General features: G+C 37.1%; 1 protein-coding gene across 1 annotated transcript in view; it reads left to right on the forward strand.

Annotated features, from left to right (window-relative positions):
- Positions 1 to 227: 227 nt before the first annotated feature.
- Positions 228 to 23,769, forward strand: part of cbc (protein CLP1 homolog) — a 64,853-nt gene continuing 41,311 nt past the window's right edge. Inside the window, exons 1-3 of the mRNA XM_083134835.1 lie at positions 228 to 383; positions 10,375 to 10,520; positions 16,414 to 16,575. Of these exons, the coding sequence (XP_082990961.1) occupies positions 10,413 to 10,520; positions 16,414 to 16,575 (270 nt within the window). The 5' untranslated portion in view covers positions 228 to 383; positions 10,375 to 10,412. The remainder of the gene's footprint in view (positions 384 to 10,374; positions 10,521 to 16,413; positions 16,576 to 23,769) is intronic.

The raw sequence follows: 23,769 nt of genomic DNA on the forward strand, positions 1-23,769 counted from the left end.
GTATAATCATTGTAGTCATCAATGATCTAATTGTCCTGTAAATAATTTCAAAATTTGCTGTATTTCAATAACAATAAGAAGGAAACAAAAGGTTTTCGCGACATTTATGAGAAGAAATGTGGAGAGAGGAGAGAACATGTTCAAATCAAATGCCTTCTTCTCATATCAAATCTCAAGGAATAGCAGATGTTTAGGAGCAGCTTGTGTTTATGGTGAATTTGTCAGATACCGATAATGAACATGCGAGTAGCCTGTGACTTCTCTTGGTTTGACATTTTTGTTGTGTGTAGAAATTCAAGTAAGATGTAAACAGATGTTAGAAATACCCATATAAAGTTGCCATATTGTGAAAAATATGTATTTGTGATAGTTTGATTTGTTGGGTAAGTTTTTGTGGCATGTACATTATGATCTAATGAACGGAAAATGTATGAATATTTTTTTCATTTTTGCTGCAACTGTTTTCACCGGGGTCTGAGAACAGCACATGTGGCTATTTTCACCAGCAAAATAATTAAATAATTACCTGAATCATACCATAACATTGTATTTTTATCGGTAACTGTGCGATCTCACACAAACGAATTTCTTCATTTTTACAGGAGAAAGTACGGTAAATTTCTCGTATCGGACAAACAGCTGAAATTTCCTAATTTTCTTTATTTCGATATTCGTACTTACGTATTCTGCATTGACGAACATTGCTGAAGGTGACATTTCGCTTATTTCACCGAAAATAGCTATATTTGCGACATATCGAGTAATTTTTGTTGCTTGCTCCTTCTTGCTTCTTCCCTTCCGTAACACGGCAAATGGCCGTCACAGTTTCACCACCGTAGTCCATATGCAATGTTTCCACCCCACCTAGCGTAGAAAGTGCAAGATCGGCACAATTGCTCATTATTTACCGGTGAGGAGGAAAGTCGGAAACGTGTTCGGGAATGTAGTTTTGATCCATTTTAATGCGAATGCGTGTTGTTTTCTACTAAAATCTATTTCCGACGAGCTATTGCTGCTGCCGCCATTTGCTTTCTGCAGGAGAGCACAATACACTCTATTGCTGCTGCTAGAAGCCGATGTTGTCCGAATGTCGGAAAGGTGTTCGGGAATGAAGTTTTGATCCATTTTAATGCGAATGCATGTTTTTTTCTACGAAAATCTATTTCCGAGGAGCTATTCCAGCTGGCGCCATTTGCTTTCTGCACGGGAGCACAATACACGCGATTGCTACTGCTAGAAGCCAATCTTGTCCGTATATGCTAAATTGAACGAAAGAAGTGCTAATGGAACCTAACCTAACAGGCCTAACCTAACCTAGTAGGCATACCTCGTCCCCTTGATGGTCCGTGGGACTATCGTGAAATTTTGGGCCAAAAATTCACGATAGTCCCACGGACCATCGCGGGGACGAGGTATGCCTACTAGGTTAGGTTAGGCCTGTTAGGTTAGGTTCCATTAGCACTCCATAATAGCGCGTATAAAGGGAAAAAAGTAATCCATGTAAAGGAAAAAAAGTAATCCATGTTACCGTAATGTATATTCTATTTTGAACTACATGTAATTGTTAGCTAATATGATAACAGGTTAGTGAAATACAAATTACCATTTCCAACTTTCTTCTGTTGAAACACTTAATATTAACACTAAAAATGGAAAAAAACACTTTTGAACTACATGTACATCAACTGTCTTATATGAAAACACTTGATATGAACAATAAGTAAGGGAATAAAAACTTTTGAGCTATATGTAATTGATAGCACCTGCTTGCATAAAAAATTCGTGCACTCGACTGTCTAGTCCGAAGTTGGTCTTGAAGATGTACTCCGATAAATAGCCGGAGAACAAATATTTCCTTCGTCCAAAAGTTGACATGGACCGACGGACATTGCGCCATATGCGTTCTATGTTTTGAGAGTGTACTGGAACTTCATCACCCTGCATTCTTTGCAAGTTTTCTTGATGAACACGTCCGCTTGCTGGTGTGTCGACAAATTCCACGCTATGGTTAACTCTTAGATGTCTGTAGCCTGCACCCTGTAAGTTTATGTATGCTCTCCAACAATCTGACATGATAGTTGTTCCGGGAAGTATGAATTGTCGTATTATATTTAGCAAAGTTTCTTCGTTTCGGTTTTCTACAGGAACCATGAAGAAGCGTTGATGGTTACCCCTTTCTATTCCTCCAAAGACCCATTGTCCTTCAATTGGACGTCCTCTCCTATTAACGCATTTCTTTGTCTTGCCGAACTTAGCTTCATCAATTTCGACAATAGTTCCATGTCCTCCGATTGGTCTTGAATTTTCGATCACCCAGTCTTCACAAACTTGCCTACAGTGGTTTGACCAGTCCACAAACGCCTGATTAGAAATTTTAAGTTCAAATTGAACGAGAGCTAGCCTTGGGTTTGGCAAAAGGAGCCACAGTACACAAAATTGTACGATTTTCTCAACACTTAGTTTAGTTTGTCCTACAAAAGTTCCTAATCTTGCAGAACAAGTAAAACCACAGGGAACTCTTTTCCGCGTCATTCTGCCACGTCCCGCCACTCGCTTCGTACAGATAAATTTCCATTTACCTGTACGTAAAATGTGCAGCTTGCATGTGCTACCACATTTCTGACAGTCCATTTCTCCTTTCACAATACCATGCTGTAGTACAAAATCCACAACATCTTCAACCCCTTTCAATTGTACCACGCATCCTGCACACGTCATTTTCAACACGTTGATCACGTTCAAATTTAAACGTGTGACCAGTTACATAAACGCATGTTTGGAAACACTGGCCCGGATTACGTCATCACGCACAGGCTACATCCACCTGGAAGTAAATGGATGCAAGAGCTCTCGTGCAACGGTCACACATTTATATCGAAAAAAGATGATTAACCGGCAAAATTCAATGAACGATGCGTGAAAACACTTCCCCGAACTTCCACAAGTATAAAGAAACTGCATTCGGTAAGTACTTTCTCCTGTAAATTTGAAGAAATCTGTTTGTCCGATACGAGAAATTTACCGAAAGTACTTACGGGATTGAGTTTCTATAGATTGTTGAAAAGCCGTGGATATATTTTTTCCATCGTTCAATATATTTGACCGCAAATACATGTATATTTCAAGAAAACCATGCTTGCCTATCCTAACCGAACCTAACCTAACCTTGCCGGAAATGTTTCGTGGGGCTATCCGTCAATGGTTTTCGGGGCTATTCGTCAATGGTTTTTCGGCTATCCATCAATGTTTTTTTTGGGTTTCGAACCCGGGGAAAATCTGAAATCAGTAACACCAAAGTAGTACTGTTAATGTTATAAATTGAAGTTTTTTCTTCACAAGAGCAAAATCTCACCTTCATGAACCTTTCGCAATGCATAATCATTAAGTACGATTGTTAAAAATGACGAAAGAATCGATTGAAAAGTGTTTGTGCGAGATCGCACCAGTACCTTTGGTAACAGTTAGATATAGTGAAAACACATTTCTTCAAATTTACAGGAGAAATGACAGGAAAGTACTTACGGAATTGAGTTCCTGTGGAATTTTGGAAGCTGGGATTAGTGTTTTTTCCATTTGTACAACTTATTCGGCCGCTAAATAATGTCATTTTTGACATTAATGTATCTCCGTTGCACGGTAGCTCGTGCCACCATTACCGTCGACTACGTGAATCAAATGTTCCGTGCGTTCGAATATGTAACCCCCTGTCAGTGTAGCAACCACGTGATAGTTTTACCAGATGACGTGTGAGCGTTTTTTTTTCTGTTTGCCTAACCTAACCTAACCTTCCGTGAATTGTTTGTGGATCAATTTTAGCCTAAAAACCATCATTTTTCGGTTAATATGTTTTAGTGTAGCAACCACGCGGTAGTTTTACAAGATGACGTGCGAGCGTTTTTTTTCTTCCCAATTTAATTTTCTATGTTTGCCTAACCTAATCTTCCGTGAATGGTTTGTGGATCAATTTTTGCTTAAAACCTTTTGTGAGTAGTTTGTGTGGCATTTTTTGGTTCATAAGTTTGGAAACACTGCATATCAGCTGATGATAGACAACGTGAGTCAAGATTTCCCGCCATATAGCAACGACCAATAAATACTTGTAATGTGAAAAATTATGCTTTTTTCAGTGAAAAAAACATAATCCCAAGTTGAAAAATGTTCCACTATGCATATAAGGTAAGTACATATGTAAAAAATTCGGAAATAAACGAATTATATGTGTTTTCACTATATCTAACTGGTACCATACCTTTTTATCAATTTGTTTCGGTATAATTACAGAATAAAGGGAGTGTCTCCGATTGCTTTCAAATTTGGTGTAGCTACTCTAATTTTGACCTCAAAATCCCGAATCTGCAGTTAAAAATTGGCGAAATGCGAAATACAGTGCATACATTACCGCTATGATTGTCGATACTAATGATCGCAATGTTTGATGTTGTGAACAAGTGAAGTACGCTATCCATTCCATGGAGAGTTGCTTTACATGTGACAATATGATGTCTTCAGTAAATGTGGAAAACATACTTGCCGCACAAACCATTCACGTAAGTTTAGGCAAGCATAGTTAAGGCCTCCTCGATGGTGCAGTGGTAATGTCGTTGCCTTGTAATCAAGGGGTCCCGGGTTCGATATCTGGTGGAGGCACAAGTGGTTCGGATTCCACTTTAAACTGTAGGTCCAGTCCCGATTAGCCTTTCTGGGCATAAAGTGGACTTAAAACAACAAATTAATCAAGCAAGCATAGTTAAAATTCAGGGTATTCATAAACATAGTTTTTGAACACTAATCATTGCAAAAATTTGTTGTTTCCTTCATAAATCACTGGTGTTTACTTCGTTCACGGACCCCCGTATTTTTACTTATTTTGCATTTTCTAGACGTGACAACCAATTTTTAACTGCAGATTCGTGAGTATGTCGAATTTGAAAGCAATCTGAGATACTCCCGGTATTCTGTAATTGCTCCTTTATTTTAATCATTGGCAGTGTTTCTGTACTTACTGCTAAGAAGTTATTTTAAATTAAAAATGGGTATTACTACTACTGGTCACAGGTAGTGAGATTAGCAGAAAGTGCTGAAGACCAGAAATTGTACGGTCAGGTGTTCGGTAGTATTTACTGACGTGCCTAGGTGGTAGAACAGCCGCAGGCTGAACCTCGCCCTTTAATAAAGGAAAATTGAATTGAATTGAAATCATTTAGGAATGTAATACCCCTTCTTACTTATGTCATGTGACATTATTAGCCCCAGTCCATATCAGAACACCTTGCGATATTTTTCCAACTTCATGGCGTGCAGATAGAAAGTACTAGTCTCCTGAACGAAAATAAATGCACACCGACGTAAGCTTCATACACTAACTAAAGAATACACACATCCATGTAGCAGGCCAGCCAAGTTGTAGATCATGCACATGCAGTTTAAAACCTGGTGAAAAGCAATTTTCTCAATTCAAATGCTTTATTGTTTGTGAGTTCCGTATATGTCTACTTTTATTTTCATAGTTGTTGTTAATAGCTGACCTTTTTTATTGATACACACTGTTCTAACCAGTCAGTTTAACCTTTTTTTTTTTTTACTGTGAGAGTTAATTTTTAGGTGATTACATATTTAATTTAATTTATCTATCAAGTTTACTACGTTCTTTCAAGACTACTACAGGGAAAGGCTGGGGTCAGACATGCCTCTTTGCACGACTGGTGTGAGTGTGACGTCATCAGTGGACAAAACCCAGATGAGCCTTTACCCCATACGGAAGGAAATATGTTAACTGTTTGGAAAGGCTGATCTGTTTTGTTCTTTTCGCTTCTTTTTTCTTGTATTTCTGGATCGTTGTGTTGTGAAGTGTTGCTGTTTATAATGCCTTCAGAGTGAGGTGTTGAGACATGTGATCTGCGACGAAAAATGAAACTGCGAGTGATAATATATAACTGAACCAAACACATATAATGAGACTTGTTAGTTAATTGCGATAAGAGTAATCTCATTACACATCAAGCTCCACTTCAATTGGGTTACAAATATTAAAGAAAAATGAATATTGTAATTTATAATAAAGATTCTGACGAGTATATATCAAATTCAGTTTTGGTTGGGACGGTGGTCCGCAACAACAGATTGCTTGGCTTGACTTGGCTGAATTTGTCCGAATGGAATACTGTATCTGTCCTCCAAAATATCTTTAAAGTAAAAAAAAAGTGAAGTGCTCCCCTGTGCATAGCACCATGCCATGAAGGCGTATAGGGGGTGTGGGGGTAACGCTCACACTTTCTTGATCCGGTCGTGAGTGGGGGTGATGTGATCAGCATCACGCCCCTGACCGCCTTTACCCCCCAGGGTTTCCCCCAGGTACCTATGTTATTCTACGCTGGGTAGGTGCCGGGGCCGCTTCCATCGTTAGAAAAGTTCCCGGATTTGAACCGGCCAGGGATCGAACCCGGGACCTTTAGCATGGTAGTCAGACGCGTTACCGACTGAGCCAATGCGGCCACCAAAATAACTGGCAGTTCCCATGGTCCAAACGTCATGAACCCCAATTTTTCCTTTGTATGCAAACAATCAAAAATTGAAAATGTCTGCAAATTACAATGTTAGGAATGATATATGTGAATTTCATGCTCATGGGCATCTGGAAGGGGAAGCAAGAGGAAAACGAAAGTCAACCAAAAATTATGTATTTCACACATATAATTTTATTTTAGCCACAATAATATGTGTTAATTATTGAATGAACACCATAAATTCAAATTTAAGCAAAGGTTTTTTAGGGAACAACTCTATTTTTGGGAAAAATGTGCGTGAAAACAAATACCTTCCTTGCCCCTCCCTGGATAAAATCCTGCGGACACCGATGTTCATGCTACATTTTTTTATATATTTTGAGCCTTATTACATATTTCTCCTTTTCATTACATATTTTTACTTAAAATGCGGTATTTGGACCATCTTTCTGTCTTTTCATTAATTGATCGATTTGCTATAGTTCACTTTTCTGCCACTTTTGACTAATCGAAAATGAAGATGAGTGATGATACTATAAAGGGACACTTCTTACAATGGAACATCAGTTAAGAAATGAAACTCTTGCTACATTTCTTAACATTTCGTACTTTACAGTTTGGCCACAAGAACTTTTAAATATAGTGCATGTTGGGGAAGGCTCGGGGGGGGGGGGGGGGACCAAATATGGAGCAAGTTACCGATGCTTTGGTTACGACGACTGCTTCAAAATTAGATTTTTGATCTGTAATTATCATAGAAGCTATATACCGGGTATTGCGTTTGAATGAAGTAGGTCAAGTCGTTTCATGTTGCGGACTTACAACCTACTGTGACAAAACTTTTGAAAGTACACTTGGCAAGTGACGACAGACTGGGTAATTAGGAATCATGTGCCTTTGCCTTACAAGAAACATGTGCAAATAAATGCATGGTACTCATCCCTTGAGCAAGAAACAAAATGAAACAACAAAAATCTGTTTTAAATACAACTTTATACATAGATGCTTAACGAAATTATAGCCAAGATTTCTGCAAAAGATGTACTTACAATGGAAAGTCACAGAAATGTGAATGTGGTTATGTGTTTTCACATATCGCAATGCAGAGCATATGACGTGTTAAAAATATTCGTGTACATTGATGAAGAATACACACTTAAGAATCTGTCATCACAGTGAAAATGATAGATGATAATGATGTGGAAGAATATTGTGTTGCCATCAAACTGCAGACATTTTTTTTTGTAGACACTTGCTACAGTTATGCATCATTCCCAAAAACATTTCGATCTTTTAGTTACAGGCACGTATTTTCAAAATTTCTTAAATTTTTACCCATGCAAATTAAATATTTTGGCTGATGGATAACATTTGGTGGGAAAAATGTATATTGCACGTGAAGCCGTAATGTGGTGTTCGTCACCCTTTGTCAACTAACAATAAATAGTCCATGGACATAAGAATAAATGTCCACAACTCCTTATGTAATGAAAAAATGAACTAAAAATACAGTCATCCACATCCCCTTCCCTTGAGAGAGACGGTTATTCTGCAACTAGCCTCAAGACACCAATATGTCCTTTAAAACAGAAAAAATGCAAATAAAAAAGAGAGAAGTAAACTTACCAGTGTAATGATTCTATATCAGACAATAGACTTCAGTAGTGTTCTTTCTTGTTTCTGTGTGATGCCGCTTTTGATATATACTTTCGGTAAATGTCTTCTATTGACAAACAATGAATGCAAACAAAATTATTCTCTCGCGTTTCATGTTGCCAAAATATACCTACTCCAATGCCAAGAACTTGAAATTTCAAGAATTAGGCCCGATTCACGTTCACCTTTTCAGATGGTCAATGACCTTTTTGTATGCGGGATCCTTAAAGATTAATTCACAAAGATAAGGAAATGGGCAAGATTTGCCAAAATATCCTCGAATCGAAAAATGCTAAGTTCTTGAATAGGTACAGGCGTTGGGCACAGGCAACTCCTTGGCTATTGTCACTTTTGGAAGTTAGCTTGAATCCACTCTAACCTAGCCAGATGTAACCTAATTGGTCTGGCAAAAAAAAAAAAAAAAAAAAAAAAAAAAAAGACAAGACTGACAACCCTGTCTGAAGTATAAGTGCAGAAGTGGAGAGCGCATGCATGGGCAAATAAACCTTGAAGTTTCAAGAAGCTGACAACAGAACCGTGTTGCTGTAATATGGCAAATGCCCTGTCATGGCAACAACAGAAAAAATGTGGCAAAAATTAATGACATCTTTCAGAATGATGGCCGGGTCAGCATTCAAATAATAGCAGACAAAGTGGGCATCGATAAAGAGACTGTGAACACTCACTCACTTCAATTGCAGTAGGAACTGAGGCTAATGTGCTGCTCGAGTTTCATATTTTGCAATTTTCCAGCAACAGGATATCGGACGTCCACCTTCAAGCACTGCACACAGACTAACTACGAGTGACAGCGACCCAGGGTTCGGTCGTCAGCTTCTTGAAGTTTCAAGGTTAATTTCCCATGCATGCGCTCCCCACTGCTGCACATATACTTTCGACAGGTTGCAAGCCTCATTTTTCTTTTTAGCCAGACCTCGTATTCAAATCACTGGTGGTATGGTGTGATGTTCTTCATGAAATTCCAGGAATTAAAACAAAAAATATATTAAAATGGTTAAAAGAAATGAGAATAAGAACTTGTATTTTGGTAGTAAGGAAGTACTACCCATATGCTTTGCACCACGCCATAAAGGTGTATAGGGGGTGTGGGGTTAGGGCCCCACACTTTCTTGATTTCGACCAAGCTGGGGGGTTGATGTGATCAGCACCATGCCCCTGGCTGCCTTTACCCCCTAGAGATTCCTCCAGGTGCCCACTTTATACAATGCTAGGTTGGCGATGGAGCCGCTTGAATAGGTTGCAAAATTCCTGGTTCTCTCCCGCTGGGGATCAAACCCGGGTCTCTCGCATGGTAGTCAGATGCCCTAACAACTGAGCTACCACAGCTAAGGAAGTGCAGCTTGAATTGAAGGTCTCTTGAATGTAAGGGTCAAAAATTCACTGATCTTTAGGAGTTAAAGCATTGAAAACAATAAATTAGAGATGAAAATTTTCGTGAGATTTCTTTGCACTGATCGCAAGCCATTGATCATGAGGTGCTGGTATCTTGCAGGGAGATCTACAGTGACTAGTTAATGTTTTTGCTACATTACATTGAAGGTGCTGAGAAAAACTTATTCCAGTTTTCACACGAACAAAGAAATTTAGCACGTACCCTACCTGAGTGCTTTTGCCAGTTCCTTCCTCCTGTGCCAAAGTGGTTATTGGACTTTATTTTGCAAATTTGGTTATGACGTTAAGGTTGAGGTTAAAAAAAAAAATAGAACAGACAAAACACTTTTTATGTGCACTTGACTCCCCATGCCTTGTCGGTCATGCTTTATGCACATCGTTGTTATACTCATGACTGACAGCATACTAAAGACCAACGAAGTGCAATCCACATGTTTTGGTCATAATGACCAACATGGCGTGATTGGCGTGCGCCTGTTTCTGTCATTAAGACTGACATTACAGATAACTTGTTTTAAAAGAAGATTCAATCCCTCCTGGAAGCTGGTTATTTAGCTTCAAATTTGGAAAGTAGCTCCAAAGTAGTTTGAGAATCTTTGTGAGGCCCTTGGTGTCATGGTCGGGTTAAGCTGAACTAAATTGGAATGACCAACAGTGTACCAATAATGTTTTGTCCCATATATTGTACATATTCACTTGATATTATAATGCAGGTATATAACAATTTTTCATCGTTTAATGTGGAAAGTACATTAATATGCTCAATAGAAGTTATTCATTGCAGTACTTTTTTTTTTTTCAGTGTTCCAGTTGTATCCAAATTGTAAGTTACCATTCAAGATGGGAGAAGACAGAGAAAAGGACCCAAATGCCCAAGAGTTTAAATTGGATCCAGATACAGAGCTAAGGTTTGAAGTGGAGACCAAAAATGAGAAAGTCTTCTTGGAGGTGAGTAAGAGGGATGATTCATGGATTAATTTGTAACACTCCTTGACATTAATTACACATTTTTTTTTTTGTTGTTTTTAGTTTTCAAATGCCATATAAAATTATTTTGAAAGTGTCTGCAAATGTAACCAATGACTAGGGTGACCATACATACGTTCCGTTCATGCCATTCACATTTTAAAAATCCTCAATATGTCCCGTTTTATAAAAGTCTACAAGTTAGCTTGAAAATTTAATCTAAATTTGAGACATTTCATGCTAAAAAAAAGTTGATGGAATTTTTTATCTCATATATATTTTTTTAGTGTTTAACGTCGCTTTTCTACCACTTTTGGCTAATTGCATATAACAATCCAATTGCTACAATTTTGTCGAGAAACGTGTAGCAGGCAGCAGTTTAAACAGCTTAAACAGTAAGTTTAAGTTAGCTCGCGTTGCGCTTTTTATTGTTTTGTGTGTGTTCTGTTATTTCTAGAGCAGTGAATAAGTATGACTAAGAAGTGTACGTGTAAGTTTGATGTGGGCCTGCACCAAGAATATAAATTCCTGCGTTTCGACACAAACTCAAAAGACAATTCTTAATGAATTGGTGAATGCTAATATATTTTCTAGTTCAGAACAGTGTGATCAGTGGCAGTTTGCAACAGTACGTAACAAAACTTCAAAAAGACTGGAAAGAAAATAAAAATAAGGTGTGCTTGTCTGATAAATGGGTATAGATTTTTTTGGTATGTTAGAAGTGGACCACATAAAGTATGACATCCTTCTGAATGCGGTGGAAATTGTGTTACACTTGCCTAGAACATCCTCTCCCATTAAGCATGTTTGCTCAATCCTGAACAATATGTGGTCAGATGAAAAATCTTGCTTACAAAGTTTCAGTGATGAAGTCTATCTTGTTGGTTAACTTTATGGACAGTTGGGAACAGGGGTAGGGGAGAGATTATCAACAGTTCTGGCATTCTTCAACTTTAGCGTAGGCCTAACATCAGAGGCTGATCGGGAGAGAGGAGAAACACCATATAAGTCATACTGAGCTCACAATTATCCTTTTGATAATGGCAGAATGTATTTTATTTGTTGTTTATAATGTATCGTTTATGTGATCCATACTTGTAACTTTTTTTTTGTAACATTTGTGTTTATTACTAAAACAGGGTGGCGACAGACCTGGAAAACCGGGAAATGTCAGGAAATTTTGTCTTGATTGACTTTTTAAGATATCGTTATGGAATTCTGCACAGGAACAGGAAATCTTGTTGCTAAGTTTTGGCCTCAACTTTTAGGCACCTTTTATACACAACACAACCACGGTGCCAGAAACCAGTGATGGCAGGAGGAGAGTTAGAGAGAGAGAGATATTTCTGGAGGGGCAGAAAAATGTGTTAAGCCTCTAAATATTATGTGGAAAATGCATTGAATTATCATTTTTTCTTGTCCGTATGGGAGTAGTAAGGGGACAGAACTGTCAACAGACGGAGGGGATGGAAGCGGGTGGCGTCGTCCGATACTTGTCGGGTGTCATAATAACGCATTTTGTTGGACAAACTGAAGGAACATGGAAACAAATAGGCTCCATTGATACATACAATTTTTGTCGAATATTGCCACCTGACAAAGTATTTCACTACAACATGCGACAGAAATTGCATGCATGACACTCGTATGGAATTTATTGTTTTGGATGTCTTCGGACTGCAACATCCAACAAGAATCGCATGCATAAACAAGAAGAGCTTTAGATTGCCAATATGCTGCTGGAATTTTATTACTTTTCTGGCTCACTTCACCTTATTTAATGTAGCAGTGCTTACGAAGTTTTTCTTTCATCATCCTGACGTATTACTGGTTTCGAACAAGTTATCATACGTTTACAATGACATTGTACTATTCTTAGATATCAAGAAAAATGCAACAAAACGGGATATATATATTGAATACTATCACGAAAAAGTGAAACCTAAATCTGCATTGGTGAACGTTATAAAAATTGGCAAGTGCATGTTCCCAAAAATTAACACCACTCTCTGTGCTGTCTGTTTAAACTCGTGAGAGATGGTCATTAATCTCTCACTGAGTGAACTTAATGTCCAATATTATGAAATAAAATACTAATAATAAATACGTAAATATTTTAATATCATATTTATTCAAATCATTCAATCATAAAAGCAAATCACTTTCTTCATGAATTGACTTTTCTCTGCCAGCCCTGCTAAATTTTCACTTCCCATCTACTGATTTATATGAGGGGTAGCCAGAAAGTAATTTCCAATTAGTAGGGACATTGATTTTTCGCAAGCGCAAAAACCGTGAAAAATGTTAATTGCTTCGAAGTTGTGTTTATGAATGTGCAGTGATGTCTGGACACATATTTCGCCCGTTCGTAATATCGAAATAATGCAAATTTTGCATAAAATGCGAATTGTTGGCATTTTTAGCGATTTTTATAAAAAAAATTCCTAAAACAATGGAAAATTCCATGAAATCCAACATTCTTGTATTTTCTAGGCCATGTTTGTGTACATAGAATGTGCAGTTTTCCAACATTTTATTCAAGAGTAAACTATAATGCTTGTTATACATGGAATAATTCTAACAGCCACATTAAATCATGCATTTCCCACGATTTTTTCAACTTCTGTCAAAACCATTTACATCACAGAGCAAAGTGGCAGAACAGGAGATCGAGTGTGTATCTATCGTCACACGGGAGCCACATCTTCAGTATTTGTAGCGCGAGATGTGTTTTGAATTACCAAGCTAAGTGCGCACCATCGTCATTTGTCGAGCAAGAAATAATGGAGCTCAGTCATTAGGGCGTCTGACTACCATGCGAGAGACCCGGGGTTGATCCCACCTATTCAAACTGCTCCGGTGCCCACCAGGAGGAAACTTTGAGGGATAAAGGTAGCCAGGAGCATGGTGCTGATCACATCACCCTGACCTTCAGCCATGATCAAAAAAGTGTGCGGCTGTAACTCCACACCCCTATACACCTTCATGGCAAAGTGCAGGGGAACACTTTACTTTTACTTCCTCAAAAATCTGTTCCAACATATCAAACTGTCACGAAAATACGTAGACCATGTGACCTACAATTTAAAATAATAGTTTTAAAAAAACAATGGGGTATTAAGTTTCGATATATTTTGCAGGAAAATGTTTAAACACGAATTTTGGGAAACGTAACTAACAAGTCAAAAAAAGATAATGCCAATTTTTGGTGCCATAATATATTGGTATCTGTCACGTGAGATTGATTGATTTAAATTTTTTGGGTGTGTCGCTAGTTATGGTCATTATGCACCCTTCAGTATATAGGGGAAAATTCCATTATCTAAAACTCTAACCTTAAAATTAAAAAGGGTTATGGAAAATAACTTTCAAGATATCAAACTCTCACGAAGAGGAGTAGGCCATGTGACTTACAATTTGAAACAGTAGTTTAAAAACACGATGAAGGTATAATTTCAGACATTTGCCAAAAAATGCGCTAAAATAAAAATGTGAATTTTGGGAAAAATAACACCGAATAGAAAATAAATAAGAAGTAAAAAATTACACCAATTTGAAAAAAAATAACAAAAAATCAAGGTCTCTACCGATTAGGCATAAATAAAACAAGAATATCAGTTGTAATTTATTGCATTAGTAAAAGTGAGTCCTAACCTAATTTTCGGCATAATCCTCACTGTTGTTCTGGCATTTGTCGTAGCATGGCACTAAATTTTGTATCCCCATGGCATATGTGTCTGACAGCAAAGACTGGAACTATCTCTACCGCAGTGTATCTCTCAAATCCTTGTCCTGCTAGAAACCTCTTCAGTTAAACAAATAGACAAAAGTCGTTACATGCAAGGCCAGGGCTGTACAGGGAGTGGTCCAAGATCTCTCACTTGAAGTGATGCAAATGGCCTGCTTGTACTCAGCTATGGGGTTGTGCACATTTGATTGGCCTTCCGTGAATTGTCCCCACCATCGCGTGACCATACTATCACTCATGATGTCCGGTCTGCACATCTCATACGATTGCTGGTGGCTCTGTGCCAAATTCTGAGCGTGCAAAAATCGGATTGCTACACGTAGGTTACATCGCAGTCGGTGGGAGACTGTATGAGGGCTGCAATCTTTAACTTATGTAGAACTGTCCTAAAATGGCTGCATTGCAACTGTACCAGATTACAGTTACATGCCACTTCTTCCTGCCTGCATTTGTGTGTGTCACTCTCCGACCACTAGTGCTGCGTATAGGCACCATTGGAGCTTTTTCAGGATGCCCCTCGTATGTGAACTTTCAGAAGCTGTTATTAACAGAGTGTTCCTGTTTTAATGTGTAATTAGTTAAATCAGGTACCTATACAATGCAATTCTATAAATTCCTTGCGTTAAATTTCTATTACCTACATACTCTTTTCGTTAACAATAATGGTATAACTGCATGTTGTCAGTTTCACAGTACTTCACTTGGATATACTGTACTGAAGCAGAAATACCATTGGTAATGTAAGGAGATATGACTTTCTTTTGTACAATTCAATTGTTTCACTTATATGCAAGAGTTAAGTTGTTTGCTTTCCAGAGAAGAGAGTAGTAGCTTTATGTGCATCGCAAAATGAGTCTGAAACCTCAGTTCCAAACCTCAGTGGAAATATCAACATATAATACCGAGAATGTATAAGGAGACTGATAAATTACATATTGTATTTCTTAATCAATCACTCTTCACTCTTATCTCATTTAGTAGTTGTAACTTTAAAAATAATCAATTATTTTATTTTAAACTTTCTGCGTATGATAAAATTCCGTAATCCTTCCCTAGTTTGTGAATTGTAATTATTTTTCAAATTACTATTTTGCTGTTTGAATCCAAATCATAGAGAATAGAGAAATTAAGTCAATTTCATAGAAGATAATATTGGTACTTAACAAATCCATACCTGGGTCTGTATGAGTTTATTATTTCTATTTGCAAAAACATCGATTTAGTATAGTTTGTAATTGTCAGGGAATATGTAAATTTTGTCCTGGAAAAGTCAGGGAATTTCATTTCTGCTTGTTTGTAGCCACCCTGTAAAAGGATATTACAGGAACTACAGGAACATTACAACTTCATATTGACGTAGTGTTTCTTTCAGGGGGGAGGGGAATATATCTTGTTTATCCCCCTGAAAAATTCCTATGGACATCCGTGAATATTTTGTTCTTAGTAGTTATTTGATTTTGATTCTTTTAAGTTATTTGAAAAATATAATACCTGGTAGCCATTTTTTTTAAACATAATCAGAATTTTTTTGTTTGAATCATTCCCTGGACATGGATGTACATCATTTTCATGAAATTATCACTCATTGATAGTGATATCATATTGATGATATGAAAAAGTAGTTTATCAGTTGAAGTAAAGAAATTGATAGATTTCAAGGATTGTAATTGCATTGTAAATGCTAACTATAGGGCAGATTTCATACCAAAATGACAAAGCAATGCCTGCTGTGTGTCACTTAAAGACCAGCCAATCAAATTAGGGTTTGTGCAGCATATCACATTGGCAGTGTGGGGTATGTTGGTTTTGATTGGTTCATTCTCAATCGAAGTGTGTTGCATGTCACTTGGATATGGAATCTTAAAAAGTGTCTTCTGTAGTTAGCAGTAGGACATGAAATATATGAAGGTACGTCCTCTACTTGTTCCTGATTTTACCCGTACGTGGATGTACTGTAGTCCACAACACATCGTGACTGTTCTAACCCAACATATTTGTTAATGAATGAGGGGGAAAATTCCTAACACTATTGCTATGCAAGAATACTGTACAAAATAATTGGCACTGTTAGCTAATAACTATATTAAGTTCTGTTCATGGATAACATGTTATAATTTACTTCTGCAGTTAAAAATGGGAATGGCTGAAGTATTTGGAACTGAATTGGTAAAAGGAAAAACATACACATTTACAACAGGAGCTAAGATTGCAGTATTTACATGGCACGGTTGCACAATTGAGTTAAGAGGAAAGACAGATGTTGTTTATGTCGCAAAGGAAACACCTATGGTAAGTATATACTCTAGTGGTAGCTTATTGCTACAGTTAAGTTATAGTAACAGTTAAGAATTCAGCATGCTTCTACAGTGTCTGTAGCATGAACAGAACACCCATACAACAATGCATATATATGTATACTTCTTTTCACGTCCTTCAAACAAGTGTCTTGCAAGGCCAGTCATGCACCAGGTCCAACATGACGTGACACAATGTGATGCAACACATTACGTGGCAAGACAAGTCAAATTTTTTGCTAAAATCTGTTAACAGATTTTGTCAATGCATGAAGTATGTCTACGTTTGTCTCTTATAATTTTGGAAGCAGGTAACTATGTATTATAAGTATAACAATTTTGAGCAGAATCAATCAATGTACTGTATATGCAGAATTGATGTTTCAATTTATACGTTTTCAATTGAACATATTTCTAGCAAAGAATTGGTTAGAAAATATGTTATTAACCACTAATGTAAGATTCGGTGACTACATTTCTAGCTTCAAGTTGTTTCCGATCGGCAATTAGATGTCTGTGGGAAGTGGATGGATACACACATGTGCAGATCGTTTTGTCGCAAACTGCTCCATGCAAGATCAAATTCCGTGGATTTTCGTTGTTTTGTCGCAAATTGTCGCAACTCATTCCAAGGTGACTCAAGTTAAATGTCCATTGTTCGGCCACCCATAAGAGACTACGGTAAAACCTTCCCTGATAGAGTTTATGACAAGAATGACGCATCGTGTTGTATGAGATCTGGTGTGCAGCTGGCAGTTGACATATAAGAATGGTTTCATAGATGTGAAAAGAGGCAAATAATTAAAAAATAGGACTTCCCAATAGCCTAATAATTGATGCTGTCACCTTGTGACCAAGGAGTCTCAGGACTGAATTTTAGAAACAGTGGTTTGGGGTCCACTTCAAACTGTAGGTTATAAAATGAATTTGAAAGAACTTGACCAAACTTTGCGAAATAGACGTAGTTACTTCAACTTTCAAAAAAAGTCCCTATTGCAACTGTAAAATGTGCAATTATGTACTTAGCGAGGAGACCATCATACAGAATCAACTTGATAGCATTATGCTCTCCAAACCAATGCCCTGGGTTTGAATATCAGATACATCTATGTTTGTTTTCACCCACTTTGGAGCATAAATTAGAAAAACAAGCACCTTAGACTAATTCAGATTGAAATGCAAATAATATCATTTTGCAGGGTGTCTACGAGTCAAGAAATCAACGGGTAGGTCAAGAAAGTCAAGAATTATGCTTTTGGTCAATAATTTTTGCAAGATTTTTTTTTTTACAGTATAAAGAACTTACATTGTTATATACCTGTACTGGGATTTTATAAAATTGAATACAGTATTTGGAAATCTAAAATTTTATTTAGTTGTGGTTAAGATCTGTTCATTTTGTTTCTTAAGAATTACATTCTTGTATGCAGGAAATTTTGTAAAATTATTAAATAATGTAGCCATTCCCCATCCACGATGAAGTTTGAAGCATTAATTTTTATGTGTATTAATAATTATTATAATAATTGTAATTAAACATGTCTAAATCTCTTGTTACATTACAACTTCAGTTTTCATCTTAACCGAACTTCTGGTACGAGTTTTTCATTGAATCAAATATCTATTTTCGGTGAGGGAGATTAAATAAATTTTAAGAAAAAGGGTAAAAAGTTCAAGATAAAGTTAAGAATTTTGGTTTTTCTATTTTGGTAAACACCCTATATAGTTTGAATGACAATAAGAAATTTAAGGCCTGGTTATTAATTGAAAGTGTATCATTCAAATCACACATTCTACTTAATGGGCTGCTTTTATATTTCTGAGTTTTAGGTATTTTGGGAATCCGGTAGGTTTTGCCCATGCAAATTATTTTTTCTCGTATTGAATTGCAGTTGACTGAGGAAATAACTCTTGTCTGACATACTGTTTACAGTTTTATGTAAGTATAAGTGATGTAGAATATTCCACCTATTACGAAGGCTCTTAAAATTAAATTCTTGCAGCAAATTTTCATATGCCACATTATGTTGTAATGGCTTTATTATATATTATATAATACAAATACATCAAGAATTTCTTCTGTATCCTCTCCACTGTATTTTCATGCGATTTGTGCATTGCTGACCATATAAAAGAAGCATATTCAACTCTACTTTTTACAATACTGTTGTATATGGTTGTGATACAGTTTATACTTCTGAAATTCTTAGTATTTCTAATAAAAAATTCCAGTAATTTATATGCATTATTAACAACATAGGAGATATGCTGTTTGAACATCAAGGCACAGTCGATAAAAACACCAAGTTCTATTACTACATGTACCTCAGGAAGCAATTGACCATGTATAGAGTATGTATAATGAAAAGTATTTCTCTTATTTGTTAACTGCATAAGGCAACACTTATTTATATTAAAACCAAAATCATTTATGAACTCCATTCATATAATGCATTTAGATCTTCAAATTTTAATGTAGCTTGTACACTAGAATTTCTTTATATAATTTTATATCATCAGCATAAATAAGGTTTTTTTTTAATACTTAACATAACATGGCAAATCAAAACCAAAACTTGATAACTTATGTAAAAGAATATTATAGTTAATTCTATCAAATGCTTTAGCAAAATCAATATAAATTGAATGTACACTTGATCTATTATAAAAGGCATTATGCACATCTTGAACAAAATTTACTCGTGATGCTGATCACATCACCCTCACTCACGACCGGGTCAAGAAAGTGTGGGGCGTTATCCCCACACCCCCTATACGCCTTCATGGCATGGTGCTATGCACAGGGGAGCACTTTTTTTACTTTTTACCTTAGTTGTAGTGGATCGGCATGGATAAAAGCCATGTATATTGCTACTTATATAGCTTCCAACATGTTTAAGAATCCTTGAATACAAAATTTGTTCCCACACTTTTGCCGGAGCACATAATGTGGCAATCGGTCTGTGATTTATATGACATATTTATGTTACCTTCCAGATTGTAGGAAAGATTTGCATTTTCATAATTAAATTAAATATTAAACACAGAGGTGTTTTACGCACTTCAGCGCATGGTTTAAGTAAATACGGAAGGATTCGATCAGGCTCTTCGGATTTTTTTTGTTCGTATTTTTTTTATTGCCTCCCAGTATTCTCGTTCAGTAATTTTATTGCTTGAGAGTGAATTAGATACATATAATTCCATTTCCACGGTTACATCATACTTGCTTGGATATTCAGAATAGACAGATTTAAGGTAACAGGCAGGCATAGGCGCTGACTCCATGGGCTTGGAGGGACTCAAGCCCCCCAACGTTAACGATATGGGGGCAGAGCCCCCCCAATTAATTTTGCTTAAGAGGATTTAATGTATTATTTTGCTTATTTTGTAAAGTTTACTCTGAATTGTGCCACATGAACTTAACTTTAAATACACATTTGAAATGTTCTAATACTATGACTGGATACAGCAAAACACATGACTTATTACTATATACTAAGTATATAATTATGAGTATTGTTAACATTTTTACTAAATTATACCAGTATGTTGTTTAGTGAATTCTGAGAAATTTGAGGTCGTAAACACGACTTTCAGGCAATATTGATATGTACGATATTTAGTTATCCTCGAAATCTCTTCCTATAGTCGTAGGGCCTCCCTGATGGTGCAGTCTTTGCCTTGTAATCAAGGGGTCTCAGGTTTGATACCTGGTGGAGGCACAAGTGGTTCCTATCCCACTTTAAACTGTAGGCCCAGTCCTGATTAGCCTTACTGTGTATAAAGTGGACTTAAATCACCAACTCAACAACAACTCTTCTTCTTCTCCAAAGAATAAGGGGAAAATAATTCTAAAATCTTCGAGTTTTTTTTATTTTATTATGGTTGACGAAACTTGTGACATTTCCATCCGTGAACAATTGACATTCTGCATTCGAACTGGGAATGAAAATTTTGATATTTTTGAGGAATTCATGGGCTTTTGCGAGATTCCAAACACTAAAGCCAAAACTCTTTTTGACATTGTAAAAGACATTCTCTTCATCATCACTTCCATCATATCATCACTCATCAAAAGTAGCTGAATGTGAAGTAAAATAAACCAAATCAATCAAAACCTTGTAAATGCTTTATATGCAGTGCAGAAAGGGGAGAATGGGGTTTGCAGCCTGGGGTTCGCAGCCCCCACCTTGAAAATGAATGTCAGACTAAAATTATGTACTTCACACATACATGAAATTCTCGTCCATTTTGATGTGTCACGAGACACCTTTCCATTTAAAAAAATTAAGTTGATTTCAAGATGGTGTTTATCTTTGGTAGTTTTATCCCTTACTCACATCAAGTTTTGGGACATTGGATTGGTTTGTATCAGTCCCTCTGTCTTTTATAGTAATAATCCTTTGCGCAACAGCCCATGAAGGGCCTAGGCATACCTACCGACTGCCGGTCTCCCTCCCACGCTTTCCTTCGTCACCTCTAAGCGTGGAGACCTTCAACCAGTATTGGAATGGGGGGGGGGGGGGGGTTAGCCCAACGTATCCCCAGCCGTTATAGTAGGTCTCCGTGACCGGATTATACTCACTCACTCGGAGCTCCCCAATTTCCTCACGATAATGGGTTGCCACCGGCCCTATACGTAGGCCGAATAAATTCCGACCAGAGCCGGATTCGAACCTACGCTGTCCCGCAGCAAACAATCTCAAGACGAGTGAACACCTTAACCCGCTCTGCTATGGAGGAGGACTTTATAGTGGTGGTTCCAAACTATTGGCACACAACACAAAATTAACAATTACGCATGAATGATTTGAGTTACTATATTGAAGATAGTGCTTATGAAATCCTACAAGAAATATATATGTGTTTCTTATTCTTCTTTCAAATGTAAAGAAACAATGCCACCTAATATGAAATGTGTTTTCCCATACCCTATTTACATTCTCTTTTAAAAGATTTAATGTTTTCTTCTCTGCAGTTCTGTCATAGTTGAAATCATGTACTTGATGGTTTAAGTAATATATCCACCACTTGACAATGTTGTTCCTGTACATTCTGTCTACAGAATGGTCAATTTACCTTGGGATAAGTTAACATGTTAAAATTAATTTGAAACCCAAAAATGAAGTGATTTCAAAGGTCCTACAATTAAAAATATTGAATTGATTTTAAAATTTATGGATATTTGGTTACATACACCGTACACATGACAACACTAACATACATATTTAGGTATAGGGTTCAGGTGAGTTACCGTGGAAATAAGTCTTGTATGTTTTTCTCATTTTCATAATATTTCTTTTTGGTATCAAACATAAAGAGCATTGTGGTTAACACAACGTGCTGCAATGCCAGACATCTCAGGTGCAAATCCCACCCTCTTTGTAAGTGTCCCTTCATAAAATCATCACTCATCCTCATCTTCGCAATTAGCCAAAAGTGGCAGATATGCAAAGTAAAATAAACCAAACAATAAACATAAAAAGAGGCATGTCCAACTTCAATCAAGTACTGATCTACTTTTTATTGTCACAACAGGAAATGAGCTACTATGAATCGTTAAGCACCGTAGGATCAAAAAGATTATCGGCTATTTCCAGAAAACACTCTTTTACGAATTTCCCTTCGGTAAACGATCTGTAATTTTTAACTATCAGGTGGTTAACTTTGAAGGAACACAGGGTAGCTTTGATAGATTGTGAGGTTTTTTTTCATCATAAACTGTTGTTGAGCAACTAAATTTGATTTAAGTTCTTTCAGTTTAGCTTTACGAATGTCAGTTTTGGGCAGAAAATCAGCATTGTGTTTATTGCTATGCAGTGCTTTATAATGACACTCTAAATTGCCCTTTTTTGGCAATGATATTGAGGTGTTACAAATTAAACAACAACATTTTTCTTTTACCATTACTAAAAAGTACTCGCTTTCTCACTCATTGTGAATATGGTAGCTTTGCTCTTTTTAGGAGCACTCATTTTCTATTATTATTCCTATCTGTTAAAACAACGATATTACACATGCACATACATATAAACCTGAATCACACTGTCACGCACTCGCAAAAATGCACTGTTTTCACCTCTTCGACAGGCAGTCACACAGACACACACTAAACCCGCGAGCACAGCAAGGTGACTGGCAATCAGCGCAAATCTTTGCTTACACGGTTGAGTCATACCCGATGGCGCTGGTAAGGGAACAAAAGACGATGGGGTTCAAAACTGCGCCACTTAAAAAAAGGGAAAGAATAGCAGTGATAAATATTCAGAATCTGAAATTTGCATTAAAATTTGATCAATCCATTATACATTATAGAAGTTGAATTCAAATAACGTATATTCGTATAATTACAGTAGATAACTGCGATCGACCAAAAGACGTACTGCGATCGAAGTGTTGGGACATGCCTGTAATAGTAAATACAGTATATGCACAATAATTTCAAGAAAGGTTTAACTTTTGATTGGCCGCGGTGGCTCAGTCGGTAACGTGTCTAACTACCATGCTCAAGGTCCCGGGTTCGATCCCCGGCTGGTTCAAATCCGGGAACTTTTCTAACGGTGGAAGCGGTCCCGGTGCCCACCCAGCGTCGAATAACATGAGTACCTGGGGGAAACCCTGGGGGGTAAAGGCAGTCAGGAGCGTGATGCTGATCACATCACCCCCACTCACGACCAGATCAAGAAAGTGTGGGGCGTTACCCCCACACCCCCTATATGCCTTCATGGCATGGTGCTATCTATGCACAGGGGAGCACTTTACCTTTTTTTTTAACTTTTGATTTTTTATTGTGCATATTTGTATTATGTATAAATGAAAGTATGTGCTCTTTCCAGGATGATGCACCCATCCAATTGTTTTCAAGCAATGCTCCATTCACATTAATTTTTGTCATCAGATGTACCTAATGCCACAACTTCCAGTAATCGATATTAATATGGAGTTGGCCAACCCCTTGGTGCGAAGACATCTCTAACCCTGCAGGGGAGACTTTCGATCAGGTGTTGCAATGTCTCCAGAGAAATGGCAGAGCTGTAGGCTGAGTAGGTTGAGATGTGGCTCTTTGGAATTTGGAGCAAAGCTGTCTTTCTAATTCATCCCAAAAGTGTTCAGTGGGATTCAATTCAGGGGTCTGGGTTGGCCAATTCATTGTAATGCATTGCAAACCATTCCCTCACAGGTCCTGCTT

The sequence above is a fragment of the Lepisma saccharinum genome, chromosome 14 (assembly GCF_977018435.1).
Source record: "Lepisma saccharinum chromosome 14, izLepSacc3.1, whole genome shotgun sequence".
In the NCBI taxonomy this organism is placed as follows: domain Eukaryota; kingdom Metazoa; phylum Arthropoda; class Insecta; order Zygentoma; family Lepismatidae; genus Lepisma; species Lepisma saccharinum.